Genomic DNA, 18,423 nt, shown 5'->3' on the forward strand with positions numbered 1-18,423 from the left:
TTATCCACTTTGGTAGAAGAAACAGAAAGTCAGAACAATTCTTAAATGGTGCGAGGTTGGCAAGTGGTAATGTCCAAAGGGATCTGAATGCCCTTGTTCTTGAGTGATTAAAAGCTAGCTCGTATGCAGGGGCAGCAGGCAGTAAGGAAGGCAAATTGTATGTTGGCCTTCATCATAAGGTTTGAGTACAGGAGTAAAGGTGTCTGCATAGAGCCTTGGTGAACTACCTCTGGCGTATGTATGCAGTTTTGGTCTCCTTATCTAAGGAAGGATATACTTGCCATTGAGAGAGGTTCACCAGATTGATCCCTACGATGGTGGGATAATGAGGAGCGATTGTTAAACTGGGCCTGTATACACTAGCTTTTCAAAGAATGAGAGTTGATTGCATTGAGACTTACAAAACTCTTACTGGGTCTGGTAGGGTGGATGTTTCCCCTGGCTCCAAAGTTTAGAACCAGGGGACATAAATTCAGAGTAAGGGGTAGGCTGTTTAAGACCAAGATGAGGAGGAATTGCTTCACTCAGAGGTTGGTGAATCTTTGGAATTCTCTATCCCAGGGGGCTTAGAAACTCAATCATTGAGTATGCTCAAGAAAGGAATCAAATGATTTCTGGAGACCAATGACATCAAGGGATATGGAGATAGCGTGGGAAAGTGACTTTGAGGTAGATGATCAGCTATGCTCCAACTGAATGGCAGAGCAGGCCCGATGGGCTGAAGGGCCTAATCTTGCTCCTATGTTCCTATGATCCAATACCAGATGTTTTGTGCCACCGCCCAAGTCAAATTCCTGCCCCCCTACACCTGATGTGCACAATGGAGAAGTAAATTGGAATGTTTAATTTTAAAACTTGAAGAAGAAATGTACTGATATAGGTTTGGCATTTCCTGGGGTTCCAATCTTTTACAATGATTTCTGTCCGTATGTTTGGACCTGCTCAAATTGGTAGAATACTTTGGCACAATCCAGAGTACAATTATGGTGCAACTTCCAGATTATGCTCACTGATGTCACTGCTCCACGGCAGATTTTAAATGATCTGAATCTTTCACTGATTGCATAGCTTGTGAGGCACTCCATGCCTGCAATCAAAATCCAAGCAAAAGGGCAACAGAATGAGTCCCAGGTTGTTTCAGACAACACAACTTCACTTGTTTATGATGGCACTCCGAGAAAGCAGAGATGACAATATGTCATTAACAGCTATGCGTTCAAAGATGACTTTGAAATTTCAGACTAAGATTGCGGCCAGTGTTTAAAGTGGGACAGCAATGCGGGACCATTTACGCTGGCGGGATCTTACGGTCCCACCGACAGCGCACCCCTGCCACAGGTTTCATGCTGGCGAGGGGTGCATTCAATGGAAATCCACATTGGCAACAGTGATACCAACAGATCCCGTCGCTAGTCACTGGTGAACCACCCACCGCCATTGCAGAACACAACACGGAGGAGGAAAACCCTGCCCGTAATGACCATGCGCTATATAAACTGCTGAAAAGCATAGTCCGAATTCCACATAACCTTTTCAAAAGTGGTGTGTATTTAACCCTCCCTTTCCAGAATTTAGCATTATGTCAATTTGTTGATGAAGCAAAAACAATACCATTCACTGAAAGCCTTCCATCAGTAATGTATATTTATATAGTGCCTTTAACAGTAAAATATTCCAAGGTGGTGCTAATGGCATTATGAAACAAAGCATATATTGAACCATGGTTAAACAATACTCAAAAGAATACTGCATACAGTTTTGGTCACCATATTATAAAAAGGATACAGATGCACTGGAGAGAGTGCAGAGAAGATTTGAAAGGATGATAATAGAAAGGCGTGAGCGTACATGTCAGGAGAGGATTGATAGGCTGTGTCTCTGTTCTTTTGAGAAAGCTGAGGATTGACCTACTAGAGGCCTTTAAAATTGTGAAAGATTTTGATAGAGTGGATGCTGAAGGAATATTTCTTGTGATTAAGAGCACAGCTAGAAGCCACTGATATAAGGTAACCAATAGGGAATTCAGAAGAAACTTCTTTACACAAAAAGTGGAGAGAATGTGGAACTCACTGACGCAGGGGGTAGTTGAAGCAAATAGTGTGTATGAATTTAAGGGGAAGCTAGACAAGTAATTTAGGCAGAAGGAAATAGATGAATATGTGACAGATTTAAGGAGGAAAGACAGGAGGAGTGGAGCAAACAGAAACAGGCCATTTGGCACAATCAGCTCATGTTGGCATCAGCTGGTTGTGCCAAATGGCCTGTTTCTGTGCCAAATATCCTTCTTAATCCTCGCAAAAAGTAACAGTAAGCCACAGAAGGAGATATCAGGACAAATAATCAAAAGCTTGGTCAAAAATGCAGATCGTACGGAGCGAGTGAGGGCGGCACGGCCATACATTAGTTAGCACTGCTGCCTCACAGTGCCAGAGGCCCGGGTTCAATTCCGACCCTGGGTGACTGTGTGGAGTTTGCCCTTTCTCCCGGTGTGTGCATGGGTTTCCTCCAGGTGCTCCGGTTTCCTCCCACAGTCCAAAGAATTGCAGGTCAGGAGTATTGGCCTTTCTAAATTGCCCCTTAGTGTGCAGTTTGGGTTACGGATAGAGAAGAGGGGTGGACATGGGTAGGGTGCTCCTTCGGAGGATTGGTGTAGATTTGATGGGCCGAATGGTCTCCTTATGTACTGTCGGAATTATATGGATTTAATGGAAGAAACAGGTAGAGAGGTTGAGAGACTTAGGGAGGAAATTCCAGAGCTTAGGGTCATGACAGCTGAATGTACAGCCACTATTGGGGAGCAATTAAAATCAGGATGTGCAAGAGGTCGGAATTAAGGAGAGCTGTCACAGAGGGTTGTAGGAATGGGGAAGGTTACATAGATGGAAAAGGACAAGGACATTGAGGGACTTGTAATTACAGGTGTATATTTTAATTCCCCAAGGTGTCACTTAACCAGGAGCCAATCTAAGCTGGCAAACACAAGGTGATGGGGACTTAATGCGAATTAGGATACAGGTAACAGAGTTTTAGATTACCTTAAGCTTATGGAGGGTGGAAGATGGGAGGCCAGCCAGAAGTGCATTGGAATAGTCAAGTCTAGAAGTAACAGAGGTAACAAACACAAAAGAGATTCACCAGATGAGCTGACTCAGAATCAAGTGCTGTTATAGAGATGGAAATTATCCCATAAAATACAACAGAAATGTAGCAAACGAATAAGCTAAAGTATCCAAAACTATTAAGAACTTTCGTAACCTAATTTCACAAAACTACTTTGCAAAATACGCTTGTTTCTGATTTTGTTTAATGTGGTGTACAATTGGAGCCTGAATAAGTCACACATTCCTTCCGGCTCTGCAGAAAGCATCTACTAGGAAAGTGTCCATCTTTACATCTTCCTTATAAGTAATAGTTCATTATGGAGAGTTAGAGAGGATTGCATTTATGTCCTTTTTTGTTCATGCTGTTTCTATCTCATGATGTGGAAAAGCTTTAAAAATATTCCATTTACAGCAACGAGTTTTATTCTATGTTAAATGTGATTTGCGCCAAGCTTTTTTTCTTCAGTAATATTTAATTGCAGGACTGAAGCTAGAACATCGTACTATTTGTCCACAGCACCTGAAACTTTACATTTATATTTATGGTTGTCCTGGCAGCCATCATTGAACTTTCAGTTATTTCTGATGGCCCAAGCCTATAAAGCTACATTGACTTAAGCACATAGATCAAAGAAGTTGGGCTTCCTGACATGCGCACAACTTTAATTGCAGTGAAAATAAACAAATGCAGTACAATCGCCAATTTTCATTCTACTGTCACTTTTTTCTTCCTTTATTGGTTTCTTTGAATCATGCAGCATTCCCTGACCAAAAGGGGAGACTATTTATTTGCAAGCATCTACAAGGACACCTACAACAACAGCAGTCAAACATTTATCCTCTGATTTGGCCATGTTTACAAAGAAGCTGGCCCTTTGTGCTTCTCTATCATGTCAGAACATTTATTAACATATCACTGGACAGAGAAACACTGAGAGCAAAATCCTACAATGCAGTCACACATTTGAATCGGGACTCGCATCGTCTTTTGCTTTGCCAGCTCCTTACTTAGAAGATTGAAATATGCTGCAAAATCACTTGCAAACTTACAATTGAACAGCTGCGCATTTCTCAAGTACAAAAGCATATCTAAAAGAAAACTGCACAGTGAAGGGGAAAGCATGGGGAGCTTAGAGATCCAACTTGCTGCATTATCGGATGGTAGAATGCTGATGTCTGACCATGATTTTTTTACACAGTAAGTTTGCAGCCAAAGGATTTCTCTATCATTGTGAAACACACAGCTGAGTTCAGCTACTTCTAAACAAGGAAAGAAAAGCAGAAGGATTAATCAGCCTGCACACGCTTAGCTGTTGACTGAGTGCAGGTTAGGCCCATCTCCACAGGGAAACAGGGAAAATCAGAGCTCAAATGATTGTTGTTCTGGGTGTTCAGAATGAGACCACCTCCTCTTTGGGTCAGAAGGAAGAAAGGAATGATAGAAAAATGAAAGTATGTTACATTATTGCACTGACAGGTGACAAAGGAAGAGAGTTCAGCTGAGCTAGAGAAAATATTTTCATTGTGAGAACCTTCGGGCGGAATCTTCTAGACCTTCCAGCCATGTGAATCATGATGGTGGGTGGGGCCACTTCATTTGGCAGGAGACAAAAAACATCTGGGGCTGGATTCTCTGATTCTAGGGCTATGTCCCCATGCCACAAGTAACCCCATGCTACAAGTAACAGCCACTGATTACCCCGTTTTACTGGGGGCTAGCATGCCGGCAGCGTAGAGCTCTGGCTGCCGAAACGGCCCGGAGAATTGCATGCACACGGCCTGCGGCGGCTGCGCCATGCTACGTGGCGGAGGCTGCTCGCAGACCCGGCCTGCGAAATAGTGCCCCTCCTTTGGCCAGCTCGTGCCCCCCAAACCACTCTCCCACTATAACCCCCCAGCATCTAATAAAGGCCATCCCAGCCCATGGACTGGCCCTCCCCTGACTGTGGCAGCGCTGGACTGAGTCCGCAGCCACCATGCCAAGTTCCCGACGGATGAGACCACACGCGACCGATGCCATTGGGAGCTCGGCCGATCGTGGATGGAGTATCGGGGGGTGGACCTCATGCAATGTCCTGAGGCCTTTGGTATGTGGCCGTTGATACGTACTCTCCGAGTACTCCGTTTTGGAGGGGGTGGAGCATCGCGAAAGCGGCGCCGCCCCCGATTTGGTCGGGAACTGTGATTCTCCAGCCAATCGCCAAACGCGATTTCCGCGTCGGCGCCCGGAGAATCCAGCCCCTGATTCCTGATGGTAGGATAAACTGTTTGAGCCGTGTGTGACTGGTGGGCACCACGGGGACTGGAGCGTTTTAGCAGCCCCATTAATCACATTTTGATTTGAAGTTTTAAGTTTCCTTTGTACTTTGCTTTGTTTGACGCAATGTCCCTTTAAGATAAACTGTTTGAATTTTATTTTCCTGACTTTCAAGGTGGCTAAAGGCGAGGCAGGATACCTGACAAACGATGTCGAGATCTAATTAGCTTGCATTTCCATCTTATGCATGCTCATTGCAGGCTTCAGGCAACCGTGCCTTAAGTAATGGCTCTTGTCCAGATGAGGAGAAGGGCCTGTCACAGGTTGGCACAGGACCATCAGGAGCAAGAGCTTGAGCAGTAAGCAGCAGCAGAGCCTCAAGGTCACGAAGCTGGCGAACTGTGTCCACTGCAACGGCAAGCATTAACCCAACCATGGGTGTATTGCAGGCGATGTTCCTATCTTCAAATGTGTACAAGGCATGCTGGAGGCATCTTCAGATGTTCCAGGATGTGGTTCCTTGATCTGCCAGCTTCTCCATTATGAGCTGCAGCCGCAATGACTCTGGAATAGTAATGTGGAGCTTCTGGCTTGCAATGGGTTAATGGCTGTCTGGGTGCTCTTTAAATATGGCGCCAGGACCTTCAGCCCCATTAGGTAACAATGTAGCGGGCAACCTTATGCCTGCCTCAGCATAAGATTGGTCAAACTCCTCTTGGATGCATAACTAATTAGTTGAACAGTGGAAAATCACATCCAGCAGGAATCATGTTGATTTTGCCACCCACCATGGACCTAGACTCTAGATCGGAAGAGTCCTTTGTGATTGAAAATGTATCTGTAATCCATGATTGAAATGTAGTACAGAAAACATGTGGTGATTTAATTTATGTGGCAATAACTTGTCTTTACATACCATAACTTTCATAGAATAAAGTGTCATCTTTTGCTATCCATAGGGAAACAAGAGGAAAGAATTTCAAAGCAAATGTGAAGAGATGAAGAATTATGATCAACAGTTTAGTTGTAAAATGTGTACTCTTAAAGTTGATTGCAAATTCCACTAGCTATTTAATTTTGATCAGTGTAATGCCTGACACGAACAGGAGACAACATTACAATGTGTTAGGTAATAAAGTATGAATTGCCCGACACGTAAAATTGTTCCACCTTAGCGTGTGAGACGAGCATAGAATCATAGAATCGTAGAATGTACAGTGCAAAAAGAGGCCATTCGGCCCCATCGAGACTGCACCGGCCCATGGAAAGAGCACCCTATTCAAGCCCACGCTGTCACCCTATCCCAGTAACCCCACCTAACCTTTTTGGACACCAAGGGCAATTTAGCATGGCCAATCCACCTAACCTGCACATCTTTGGACTGTGGGAGGAAACCGGAGCATCCGCAGGAAACTCATGCAGACACAGGAAGAACGCCGCACAGGCAGTGACCCAAGCCGGGAATCGAACCTGGGACCCTAGAGCTGTGAAGCAACTGTGCTAACCACAGTGCTACTGTGCTGTCCCAGAAGTGTACATAAAGGATTAGATTTGTGAAAGTCTTATTAGTTCTTTGCACTCCCTCTTCCATTCACAGGAGGAAAGATGCTAGCTTTTCCAATCGATTTTATTTCAACACATCCTATTTTAAAATTGAGACTCATGTAGATGCAATCTACTGACAAGAAGCAAACATTAACATAAAAGCATATGTCAGTCTGTGTAATGCCAGATGTCCAGCCACCTTCATAGTTTTGAAAAATAAATCTTGGGTATTTGGAAATATAGAATACGAGTTGGTGCTTGATAGAACATAGAACATTACAGCGCAGTACAGGCCCTTCGGCCTTCGATGTTGCGCCGACCTGTTAAACTCCTCTAAAGCCCATCTACACTATTCCCTTATCGTCCATATGTCTATCCAATGACCATTTGAATGCCTTTAGTGTTGGCGAGTCCACTACTGTTGCAGGCAGGGCATTCCACGCCCTTACTACTCTCTGAGTAAAGAACCTACCTCTGACATCTGTCCTGTATCTATCTCCCCTCAATTTAAAGCTATGTCCCCTCGTGCTGGACATCACCATCCGAGGAAAAAGGCTCTCACTGTCCACCCTATCTAATCCTCTAATCATCTTGTATGCCTCAATTAAGTCACCTCTTAACCTTCTTCTCTCTAACGAAAACAGCCTCAGGTCCCTCAGCCTTCCCTCATAAGATCTTCCCTCCATACCAGGCAACATTCTGGTAAATCTCCTCTGCACCCTTTCCAATGCTTCCACATCCTTCCTGTAATGCGGCGACCAGAATTGCACGCAATACTCCAAATGCGGCCGCACCAGAGTTTTGTACAGCTGCAACATGACCCCATGGCTCCGAAACTCAATCTCTCTACCAATAAAAGCTAACATACCGTATGCCTTCTTAACATCCCTCTCAACCTGGGTGGCAACTTTCAGGGATCTATGTACATAGACACTGAGATCTCTCTGCTCATCCACACTACCAAGAATCTTCCTATTAGCCCAGTACTCTGTCTTCCTGTTACACCTTCCAAAATGAATCACCTCACACTTTTCTGCATTGAACTCCATTTGCCACCTCTCAGCCCAGCGCTGCAGCTTATCTGTCCCTCTGTAACTTGTAACATCCTTCTGCACTGTCCAAAACTCCACCGACTTTAGTGTCATCTGCAAATGTACTCACCCATGCGTCTACGCCCTCCTCCAGGTCATTTATAAAAATGATAAACAGTAGTGACCCCAAAACAGATCGTTGTGGTACACCACTAGTAACTGGACTCCAGTCTGAACATTTCCCATCAACCACCACCCTTTGTCTTCTTCCAGCTAGCCAATTTCTGATCCAAACTGCTAAATCACCCAGAATCCCATGCCTCCGTATTGTCTACAATAGCCTACCGTGGGGAACCTTTTCAAACGCTTTACTGAAATCCATACACACCACATCAACTGCTTTACCCTCATCCACCTGTTTGGTCACCTTCTCAAAGAACTCAATAAGGTTTGTGAGGATAGTTCACATGTATGTTGACAGTCTTGACCATTCTGTGGGTGAAGATATAAAGCAGTTTCAGATGTTTGTTCTCCACATAAGGGGTAGGAAAATAAATGAGATCTAGTCCAGGAAGCTCTCAGGTACCTGTCAACGACTGACTCAAGAAAAGCATTGACAGAAATGTAATAATAATAATCGCTTATTCCTACAAGTAGGCTTCAACGAAGTTACTGTGAAAAGCTCCTAGTCGCCACATTCTGGTGCCTGTTCGGGGAGGCCGGTACGGGAAGTGAACACACGCTGCTGGCATTGTTCTGCATTACAAGCCAGCTGTTTAGCCCACTCTGCTAAACCAGCCCCTATGCCAAATGTGGCAGCGGGTCAGCTGCACAACCTCATCTCAGGGGCGGCACAGTGGCACAGTGGTTAGCACTGCTGCCTCACAGCGCCAGTGTACGGATTAAATTCTGACCTCGCGTGACTGTCTGTGTGGAGTTTGCATTTTCTCCATGTGTCTGTGTGGGTTTCCTCTGGGTGCTCCTGTTTCCTCCCACAGTCCAAAGATGTACAGGTTAGGTGGATCGGCCCTTAGTATCCAAATGGTTAGGTGGGGTTACGAGGAAAGGATGGGGAATTGGGCCTAGTTGTGGTGCTCTTTCAGAGGGTCGGTGCAGACTCAATGGGCTGAATGGCTCCCTTCTGCACTGTAGGGTTCTATGATTCTATGATGACCCGAGTTGAAAATGAAATGAAAATCGCTTATTTTCACAAGTAGTCTTCAAATTAAGTTACTGTGAAAAGCCCCTAGTCGCCACATTCCGGCGCCTGTTCAGGGAGGCTGGCACGGGAATTGAACCAGCGCTGCTGGCCTGCTTGGTCTGCTTTCAAAGCCAGCTATTTAGCCCTGTGATAAACCAGCCCCAGAGTTGGGGGAAAATCTATTTCACAGAACTGTTATGGCACAGAAGGTGGCCATTTGGCCCATCATGTCTGCACCTGTGTGAGTTTCATGAAGCTGCACCGCTAGTATATTAACAATAAAGTTACTGAAAAAGTCGAGATGAGTGCATCAGAATCATTTAAATAAAATCAGAGGTGTGCAAGGGAAAATGGGTTTGACCATTTGGATGGCACATAAAGTGCAGGGAGACAGGGAATGTGCATAACAGTGTTCGAGGATTGCTGGAAAGCATGATAGGCTGCTACTGAACAATGTTAGGAATCAGGTGTCTTACCCCATATTTACACTGGCGTGACGTGGTACCATACTGGAACCGACATTGTTCATCAGCATCATACACCTGGCCCGGTGCTATTGTTGGATAAAGAAAATCACGTTTTGGTGGCTCGTTATCCAGGCAAGTTCCACGCCCAGAACTGTTGCAAAATGAAAAATTTTATAATGTGAAAAAATTACCTATTCCAAAAAATTATTAATTATCTGTCGAGCAAATTTATAAAAGGATACACACTGGCATTTGAAGAATATTTCCTATCATCCTGTCCCCACGTATTGCCACAGATACAATCCAAACCACAGTATTATACACTTGTCGGGCAAAACAAAATACTGGTATAAACTAGTGTAGTAATGTGGTGAATTATAGACCTACTAATTCACACTGTGTTCCAGTATATGTATTGTGTCCTTGTGGGCTCTGTATACGAGCCATTGCGCGGCTCTGCCCATAGGGGGAGATGAGAAGTTTGTACTGGGCTCCACCCATGGCTCCTCCCACTAACCGGAAGTATAAAGCTTTGCAGTCGTGAGCCTGCCTGCCAGTTCATCTCGTCACAGGCAGGCTCTGTTGTAAGATTATTAAAACCACTGTTCACTTCCAATCACGTGTCTTGTGAATTGATGGTCACATCAAGTAATTAAGTCACAAAGTTGCCCGAGGCACTCTCATTGATGCCAAAGCAAAACATTATGATACAAGAATTATTTTATTATTGTAACCAACAGAAACTTCAATTTGTAACATTGGAAACAAATACAAGATCCATACATCAAATACTATATCAGCTGGCTGCGAGTGCTCTCACCTGGTTCCATTTATATCTATCTAATCGTAGCCAGGCAATCTCCTGCAACAGCTTCCCTTCCAGCTCCTGCTTTCTATGGCCTGCTCCTCTGTCTCTCACCCATGAGCTGTCCCTTGGTGACATCATCCAAAAATATGGCGCTAACTTCCACATAGGTGCTGACGAGATCTGCTCAACCTCACCATCACCTCTCTCGATTCCTTCACTGTCTCTAAATTGCGAGACTGCTTATCCGACATCCAGCACAGAATGGCCAGAAATTTCTTCTCATTAAATTCTGGAAAGGTCAAAGCCATTGATCGGCACAGTGGCACAGTGGTCAGCACCACTGCCTCACAACTCCAGGGACGCGGTTTCAATTCCGGCCTTGAGTGACTGTCTGTGTGGAGTTTTCGCTTTCTCCCCGTGTCTGCGTGGGTTTCCTCCGGGTGCTCCAGTTACCTCCTGCAGTCCAAAAATGTGCAGCTTAGGTGGATTGGCCATGCTAAATTGCCCCTTAGTGTCCAAAAGGTTAGGTGGGGTCATTGGGTTACGGGGATACGGTAGAGCATTGGATGCTCTTTCCAAGGGCTGGTGCAGACTGCATGGGCCGAATGGTCTCCTTCTGCATTGTAAATTCTATGATTCAATGATTCATTACACTGAATTACACTGAGGGCTTTGGTCCTTGCACCACAGGCGGGGGTTGCCCACAAGTGAACACTGGCTTCCCTACAAGTATTTAATGGCCAATTTACTGTTAATAGTTCGGAAGTAGTCCTTCCTTCAGGGACAGGAAGTCCCATCTCAGATAAGTGCGAGCCAACCAAAGGCCGGCACTCTCCCCAATACTGGTAGCGTCAGCAGACATGGTGGCCACAGCCGGTACTGCACTTCAACAATGAGGGGATGAAGCATAATGGATTTGAACTTTGTGAATACTTGGAGGTTGGGAAGAGGTGTTTGAGCAGGTGTTAAAGAAGCCCGCTTAAGGGAATGAACTGAGTCATAGGCAGGTGAGCCACCCAACCCCCCCCCCCCCCCCCCCCCCCCCCCCCTCCATCCCTACTTTCGGAAAATCATGATGGGGCAGGGATAGGTGAGCAGGCGGACTACAGCTAGCACACTGTTTATGACATGGCACCCTAATTTGTGAGTCCATCTGCCTATTTTCCTGCCCACAGGCAGCCTGGATAACTCATCCCATTGTCTTCTGTGTCTACAACTAATTTCCCTCCTTGGCTACAGACTTCATACCACTCCCTGTTAACCATCTAAAGCTGAACCAAACCGATCACAACCTTGACGTTATAGTTGATTCTAAGACGTACTTCTGACCATGTATCCACACCATTACTAAGAACACCTATTTCCACATCTAATATTGTTTAATATCATCATGAACATTGCCTGGCCCAGCCTATCTGCTGCTAAAACCTTGTCCACGCCTTTGTCACCTCCAGCCTTGACCTTTGCACTGAACTTCGGGTTGGCCTCCCATTTTCTACCATCTGGAAACTTGAGTTGATCCAAAACTTGACTGTGTGCGCCTAAACTCATAGCAGGTCCTGTTCAACCACCGTCCATACGTTCACCGACCAACTCACAGGTAAGCAATGCCTGCATTTTAATATTATCATCCTTGGTTTCAAATCTCTCTGTGGCCTTGCTGTTCTCAACCTCTGTGAACTCCTCCAGTCCTACAACCATCCAAGATATCTTAGAGGGTGACACAGTGGTTATCACTTCTGCCTCATATCGCCAGGGACCTGGGTTCAATTGCGGCATTGGGTGACTGTGTGAAGTTTGCACTTTCTCCCCCCGTGTTTGTGTGGGTTTCCTCCGGGTGCTCCGGTTTCCTCCCACAGTCTAAAGATGTGCAGGTTAGGTGGATTGGCCACGCTAAATTTCCTCTTATTGTCGAAAAGGTGAGGTGGGGTTGCAGGGGTAGGGTGGGGGCCTTGGTAGGTTGCTATTTTGGGGGGCCGGTGACCCGATGGGCCGAATGGCCTCCTTCCGCATTGTAAAGATGCTGTGATTCTGTGTTATCTGAAATCCATCAATTCTGGCCCCCGCTCATTCCTGATTTTAATTGCTTCAGCATTGGCGGCTGATTCCTCAGCTCTGGATATCCCCCTCAAACCTCACCACCTCCCTTTCCTAGCTTCAGACACTCCTTAAACCTTGGGGTGGATTCTCCATTTGGGAAGATCAGGACCCTCATTTTAATAAATAATAATATCATGAGCGAGCCCACCAGCTATATGAAAATGTGACCCTGGCGACCTTGCCTCCGAAAAGGCTATCCGAGGTGAGTGTGTAGTTGCCATTACACATCAGGGAGTCCAATGGAGTGGGGGAGGGGGAGGGTTGCTGCTTGTAAGTCTTTGTGGGCCTCCGTTATTTTGCTGCTCTCGGTCTCCAATGTGTCTAACACTTGGTGGCGGGTAGGGTGGCCTTAATATGGACTATGAGCATCTCGGGTTGCCCTTGCTGGGCTTTAAGCAATAGTCCCCCAGAGGGAATGCTTTTCTGGGCTGGCAACTGGAAGGGGGTGGGAGCAGGAACATCCATAGTGGGCAACTGCGAGGTCCCAAGGTGGGGTTTGGGTGATACTCCAGGTCAAATGGGTAATGCAGGGGACTCAGACATGTGGCAGTGTTAGCTCCATGAGGGCAATAAGACCCTGACACAGACGAGGCCAGTAACATCTATCCCCACCGTCAGGCTGCAAGGAACAGCTGTAGGGCACGAGCAGTGTGGATGGGAACTGCCAATGGTCCGGGGAGGCCAGGCCATAAGGGATGTTATAACGGGTGGCTACGCGCGCAAGATGGAAGGCTCATATGCATCTACCCATGGGGGAATGCAGGTTAAAGTTACAGATCACGTTGAGTGTAATCTGGAGGCTTGAAAATAATTAGGTGTGCCTCGCATGGCACAGGAGGAAACCATTCCCCAATAACATCCCCGTAATGGACGATGCTGCCAGTGATTAGCACCCACGAGTTAACAGCTCCCAAGCATCGAAATCCATGGCTTGCACTCACATCTCAATAAGAGGGAGGTGACACAGGTTTAGTCCCAGTACAAGGGGCAAAGGTAACAGAGCGCAGCAGGCAGCTCTGAAATGAGAAATGTTGTAGCAGCATTTAGTCCCCCAGGAAGTCAGCACACAGGCCAATCCACTGTCTGCATGTTCCCCCAGTCATCACCCTATTGGGCCACTAAGGCTATCCAAGGCAGATGTCCATCTGCCACGTGGAGTTAGGAGTGGCTCGTGTCAGGACCTGTTCATCGAGTGTGAGTGTAAGGGAGTTAAGCTCATTGGAAAGTTGCTCACATAAGGGAATGTGCATGGGTGGATGTCCCATGTCTTGGTAGGGCAATGGGTCAGGACATTGACAGTACTCATTGCTCACGGATCTGTTTCCTCCCTTTCAGTTCTTGGAGTGTGAGGATCATGTGGCCCGTGGATTTGGCTGTGCTTCCGATTACAGTGGAACAGGAGAGAGGGCGTCAACGTGCGGCTGTATGTGGAGAGGACCAGCGCCTTGCAGAGGGGGCGGGGCGGGGGGGGGTTCTGTGGCAGGGCCTACAGAGCTACTGGGGCAAGGCCACACATTGAGGCTCAGAGGCAACACTACCGGGCACAGGTGTATCGGAAGAGAACAACATAACTTCAAGTGACGGAGATCCAGTGCTGGAGATGAGTGCTGCTGTCCCAAGCGATGGTGGACCATCTGTGTCAGGTGATGCATTAGTTGGTGCCACATGGCCTGGGAGGTCACCCATTGTCTGTGGTCCTGAAGGTCATAGCTGCACTGAACCTTCATGCTAGCAGCTCATTCAGGGCTGCATGGGGGTCCTCTGTGGCATCTCCCAGTCCGCTGCACATAAGGTGGCATGGTGGTTGCACTGCTGCCTCACACCTCCAGGGACCCAGTGGCTGGTTTAAACAGCTGGCTTGTAATGCGGAACAAGGCAGCAGCGCGGGTTCAATTCCCGTACCAGCCTCCCCGAAGAAGCGCCGGAATGTGGCGACTTGGGGCTTTTCACAGTAACTTTATGAAGCCTACCTGTGACAATAAGCAATTATTATTATTATTCTGGCCTCGGGTGGCTGTCTGTGCGGAGTTTGCACTTTCACCATTTTTCTCCGTGGGTTTCCTCCTGGTGCTCAGGTTTCCTCCCACAGTCCAAAGATACGCAGGTTAGGTGGGGCTACGGTGATACGGTAGGGAGTGGGCCTAGGTAGGAGGTCGGTACAGAATCAATGGGCAAAATGGTTTCCTTCTGCACTGCAGGGTTGCTATGATAAGTGCATAAAGGAGGTTACCGATATGCTCTTTGTGAGGGCGCATAACTACATAAACTTTGATTGCACCCAGGCTTTCCAGGGCGTCAGAGCCATGGGTCTTGCTCGCATAGGTGCCCTGTCCCAATTGCAGGGTCTCATTGACTGCATGCACATGGCTCTGCATTCCACATGGTGGCATGGAGCACACGTCATGAAAATGCAAAGGATTACACTCCCACAATGAGCAGATCGTCTATGACGGTGCCAAGCGCATTATGCAGGTGTGTGCCCGCTTCCCGGGGCGTATCCACAACAGCTTCATTCTCAGATGTTCTCAGATCCTGGCCGTCTTTGAAGGAGGTCAGTGGCTGAAGGGATGGCTCCTCAAGGACAAGTGATACTTCCTCAGGAGATGGCTGATGATGTCAGTGCAGAACCCACAAACAGCTGCCGTGACTCGCTCTGATGAGGCTCAAGCTGCTACACGTGTGGAGCAGACGACGGCCATCTGAAAATGTGGTTCTTGTGCCTGGACAGGGACTGTACAGCCCCCAAAGGTCTCACGCATGATTGTTGTGCATTGCACTCTCCATAACCTGAGGCTACAACAGAGAGAGGAACTAGATGAGGAGATGGTGGACCACCATTTCCTCACATGAGGAGGGTCTCCAGGAGGGTGAGGAGGGGCAACCCCAGAGGAGGCAGACGAAGAATGTCAGGCAATGGCCAGGGCCAGAATGGGGTGTCAGGCATAGGGTGTGCTGATAGCCTCTCGCTTTGGCGAGGACCAGGACTAGGGTGGTAGAGTTATTACTTTCTTGCCTGTGTGCTGTTAGTGGGAGGTCTCTTTTAATGGGCGGGACTTGGAAACCCAATAACCAAACGATGCAGGAGAATGATGATGACCTGCAGTGAGGACAGAGCGATGCTTTTCGTGTCCCCTGCGAATGTCAGACTGCTGCCTGACAGAAAGCTGAACGCGTCCTGCCACTGAACAGGGTGATACGTGGGCGCTGAGACACTGATTGACAGGTAGGGGTGCTGGTATGGGTCTGCACCTATGGTACAGGTGGACAGACTCTCACAGGCTTTCAGCCAATGGCTTCCTCACGCTGAAAGAGCACCTCCACAGACCAAAGGCCTGTGTGTTGGATGGGTTGAAGTGAGGGTCAGAGGGAGGGTGCTTGTGATTTCAAATAAACCATAAGACTTTAACCTGGTGCTGTGAGACTTCTTACTGTAACATTTTTTTTAAATTCCCTATTACCTTCTGACAATGCTACTGAATTTCATTCATTTGGTTGGTTTGGAAAGCAGAGACCACAGAATCCACTAATTTCGGCAGAGATGCTTCTCCGATTCTGGGGCTATGCCGGCGTGGGAACGGTGGCATTTTATGCCAGAAAAACTGGCGCGAAATGGCCACCAATTCCCTGTTTTCCTGGGGTCCAGCAGGACGGCACCTTGGAGCAGCCGGTGTAAATGCTGCAATGCAGCGACCGTGTCGTGCTACATGGCGGACACAGCCTGCGGACCCGGCCCATGAAATAGTGCCCCCCCCCTTTTGCCGGTTCACCCGCCCCAAAAGACGCCCACAGTGCCCCCAGCCCCAAATAATATCCCCCTGCCTGCGGATTGGCCCTCCCCCGCACGCTGAGTTCCCGACGGATGAGACCATGAGAGACCCATGCCATCGGGAACTCGGCCAGTCGGGGGTGGAGCATTGGGCGGCGGGCCTCAGGCAATGTCCTGAGGCTGTGGCGCACATACTGCTAGAGTATGCCGCTTTGGAGGGGGAGGACCATCGCGAAAGCGGCGCCGCCCCCAATTTGGTTGTAAACTTGGATTCTCCAGCCGATCGGCGAACGCACGTTTGGCGTTGGTGAACGGAGAATCAGTCTGTGATAGACTGGTAGCTGGATTCTCTGTTCCTGAGACTATGGGCGGGATTCTTTAACAGCCGACGCTGGAAGCAGGAAATGTGATTGGGCAGAGAATCGGTTTTGACACCGAAATCATGCCGAGTGCCGGTTTCCGGCCAAATTGCAATTCTCTGCTGCATCAATGCGTTCCGGAACGCATGCACAGTAAACGGCGTTGGCATATCATTGGCGAGCCCGGGCCGGTATTCTCCAGGGCCTCCGCGATTCTTCACTGGGACGAATTCTCGACGGCGCTGTTCACTTGTGCTTTTAAAATCATGAACCTTCGTCATGGCTATTGAGAGAGAGAGAGGAGGTAGGACACGGAGAGGCGTGGTGGTGGACTGCCATTCCTGACACTGGCCGGGATGGGAGAGGGATCTGCCAAGGCCGGGGTGACCCCCCCCCACAGGTCTGGGACAGTGTCCGGGCATGAACCGCCATTGCAAAGGCCTGCAAGGCAGCCATCCTGCTGCGCACCCCACTGACCACTGTGGCCCCCTGCTTCTGCAGAGTGACACCAGCCATATGGGTGTGCCCCCACTCCCATATCCCCCCCTATCCAATACCACCCTCCCAACCCGCCGCCACCTGGTGGGGCATCAGGCGGCCCACCCAGGGCAAAGCCCTATGGGGATGCCAGACAGAGGTGGCAGAGCATACCACTCACAAGGGCAGCGCCAGATGATTGTACCTCTGGCAACAGGGATGGGCACCAGGGCCAGAGATACCCACAAGTGCTGGGCAATGACATGGTGAAGGGTATGGAGATGAGGGAGGGGTGACATGTGGGTGCATGGTCCATAGTACCAACCGAGGCCACTGTGTAGGCTGTTGTACCCGGGTGGGCAGAGGGTACACACCATGCTAACATGTCAGCCTTTCATCCCATGCAGATTGAAATTTGATTTCAACCAGAAATAGTGGCCTTCCTACTAGTTGCCGCAGCCCTGGGGATGCCCTGCGGCTGTATCAGCTGGGGCTGCTCGAGGAAGAGGAGGAGGAAGCTGTAGCAGCAGAGCGTTCAGCAGCGCTACAGGAGGCGGCCGTTGAGGAAGGACAGCCAGCCGCCCAACAGGCTGAGGAGGAGGTGCCAAGGAGGTGCCGCATGAGGCCCCGTATGTACCAGCAGCGCCTGACATTCAAGGGCCTGCTGGATCGGGCATGCCGTCGAAGACTCCGGCTGAGCAGGGGGACAGAGCGACACACCTGGCACCGTAGGGGAATGGGGGAGGCCACCTGCTCCCTGGGTGTCAAGGTGACGGTTGCCCTGAACTTTTATGCCACAGGGTCCTTCCAGGCGCCGAGTAGGGACCTGTCAGGAATCTCACAGACCTCGGTGCACAGGTGCATCCGTGCCGTCACAGAGGCCCTATATGCCCAGGCGGCACAATAGATCCATTTCAATATATACCGAGCCCACCAGGAAGCCTGGCCAGCAGGGTTCGCCACCATTGCTGGGATGCCCCGGGTCCAGGGGGTGATCGATGGGATGCATGTCCTCCTACGAATGCCTGCAGATGGCAGGTCGCTCTACACCAATCGAAAGGGGTTCCACTCGATGGATGTGCAGCTGATATGTGACCACCAGATGCGCATCATGCACGTCTGTGCCCAATACTTGGGCAGTGTGCACGTCTTCATCCTGACAAACTCAATGATTCCCGGCCTCTTCGAAGTGCACCCCCGGCTGAGGGGTTGGTTCCTGGTCGACAGGGGTTATCCATTGTGGTTGTGGCTGCTGACGCCTATTCAGAGGCCACGGACCACGCAGAGACCTGTTACAACGATACCCATGTT

The 18,423-nt window shown here is 48.5% G+C and overlaps 1 protein-coding gene across 1 annotated transcript in view; it reads right to left on the reverse strand.

Annotated features, from left to right (window-relative positions):
• adamts6 (ADAM metallopeptidase with thrombospondin type 1 motif, 6) overlaps positions 1-18,423 on the reverse strand; it is a 429,889-nt gene that overhangs the window by 137,832 nt on the left and 273,634 nt on the right. The window contains exon 11 of the mRNA XM_038791039.1: positions 9,612-9,753. Within this exon, the coding sequence (XP_038646967.1) occupies positions 9,612-9,753 (142 nt within the window). The remainder of the gene's footprint in view (positions 1-9,611; positions 9,754-18,423) is intronic.

This window comes from Scyliorhinus canicula, chromosome 3 (genome assembly GCF_902713615.1).
Source record: "Scyliorhinus canicula chromosome 3, sScyCan1.1, whole genome shotgun sequence".
Taxonomy (NCBI): domain Eukaryota; kingdom Metazoa; phylum Chordata; class Chondrichthyes; order Carcharhiniformes; family Scyliorhinidae; genus Scyliorhinus; species Scyliorhinus canicula.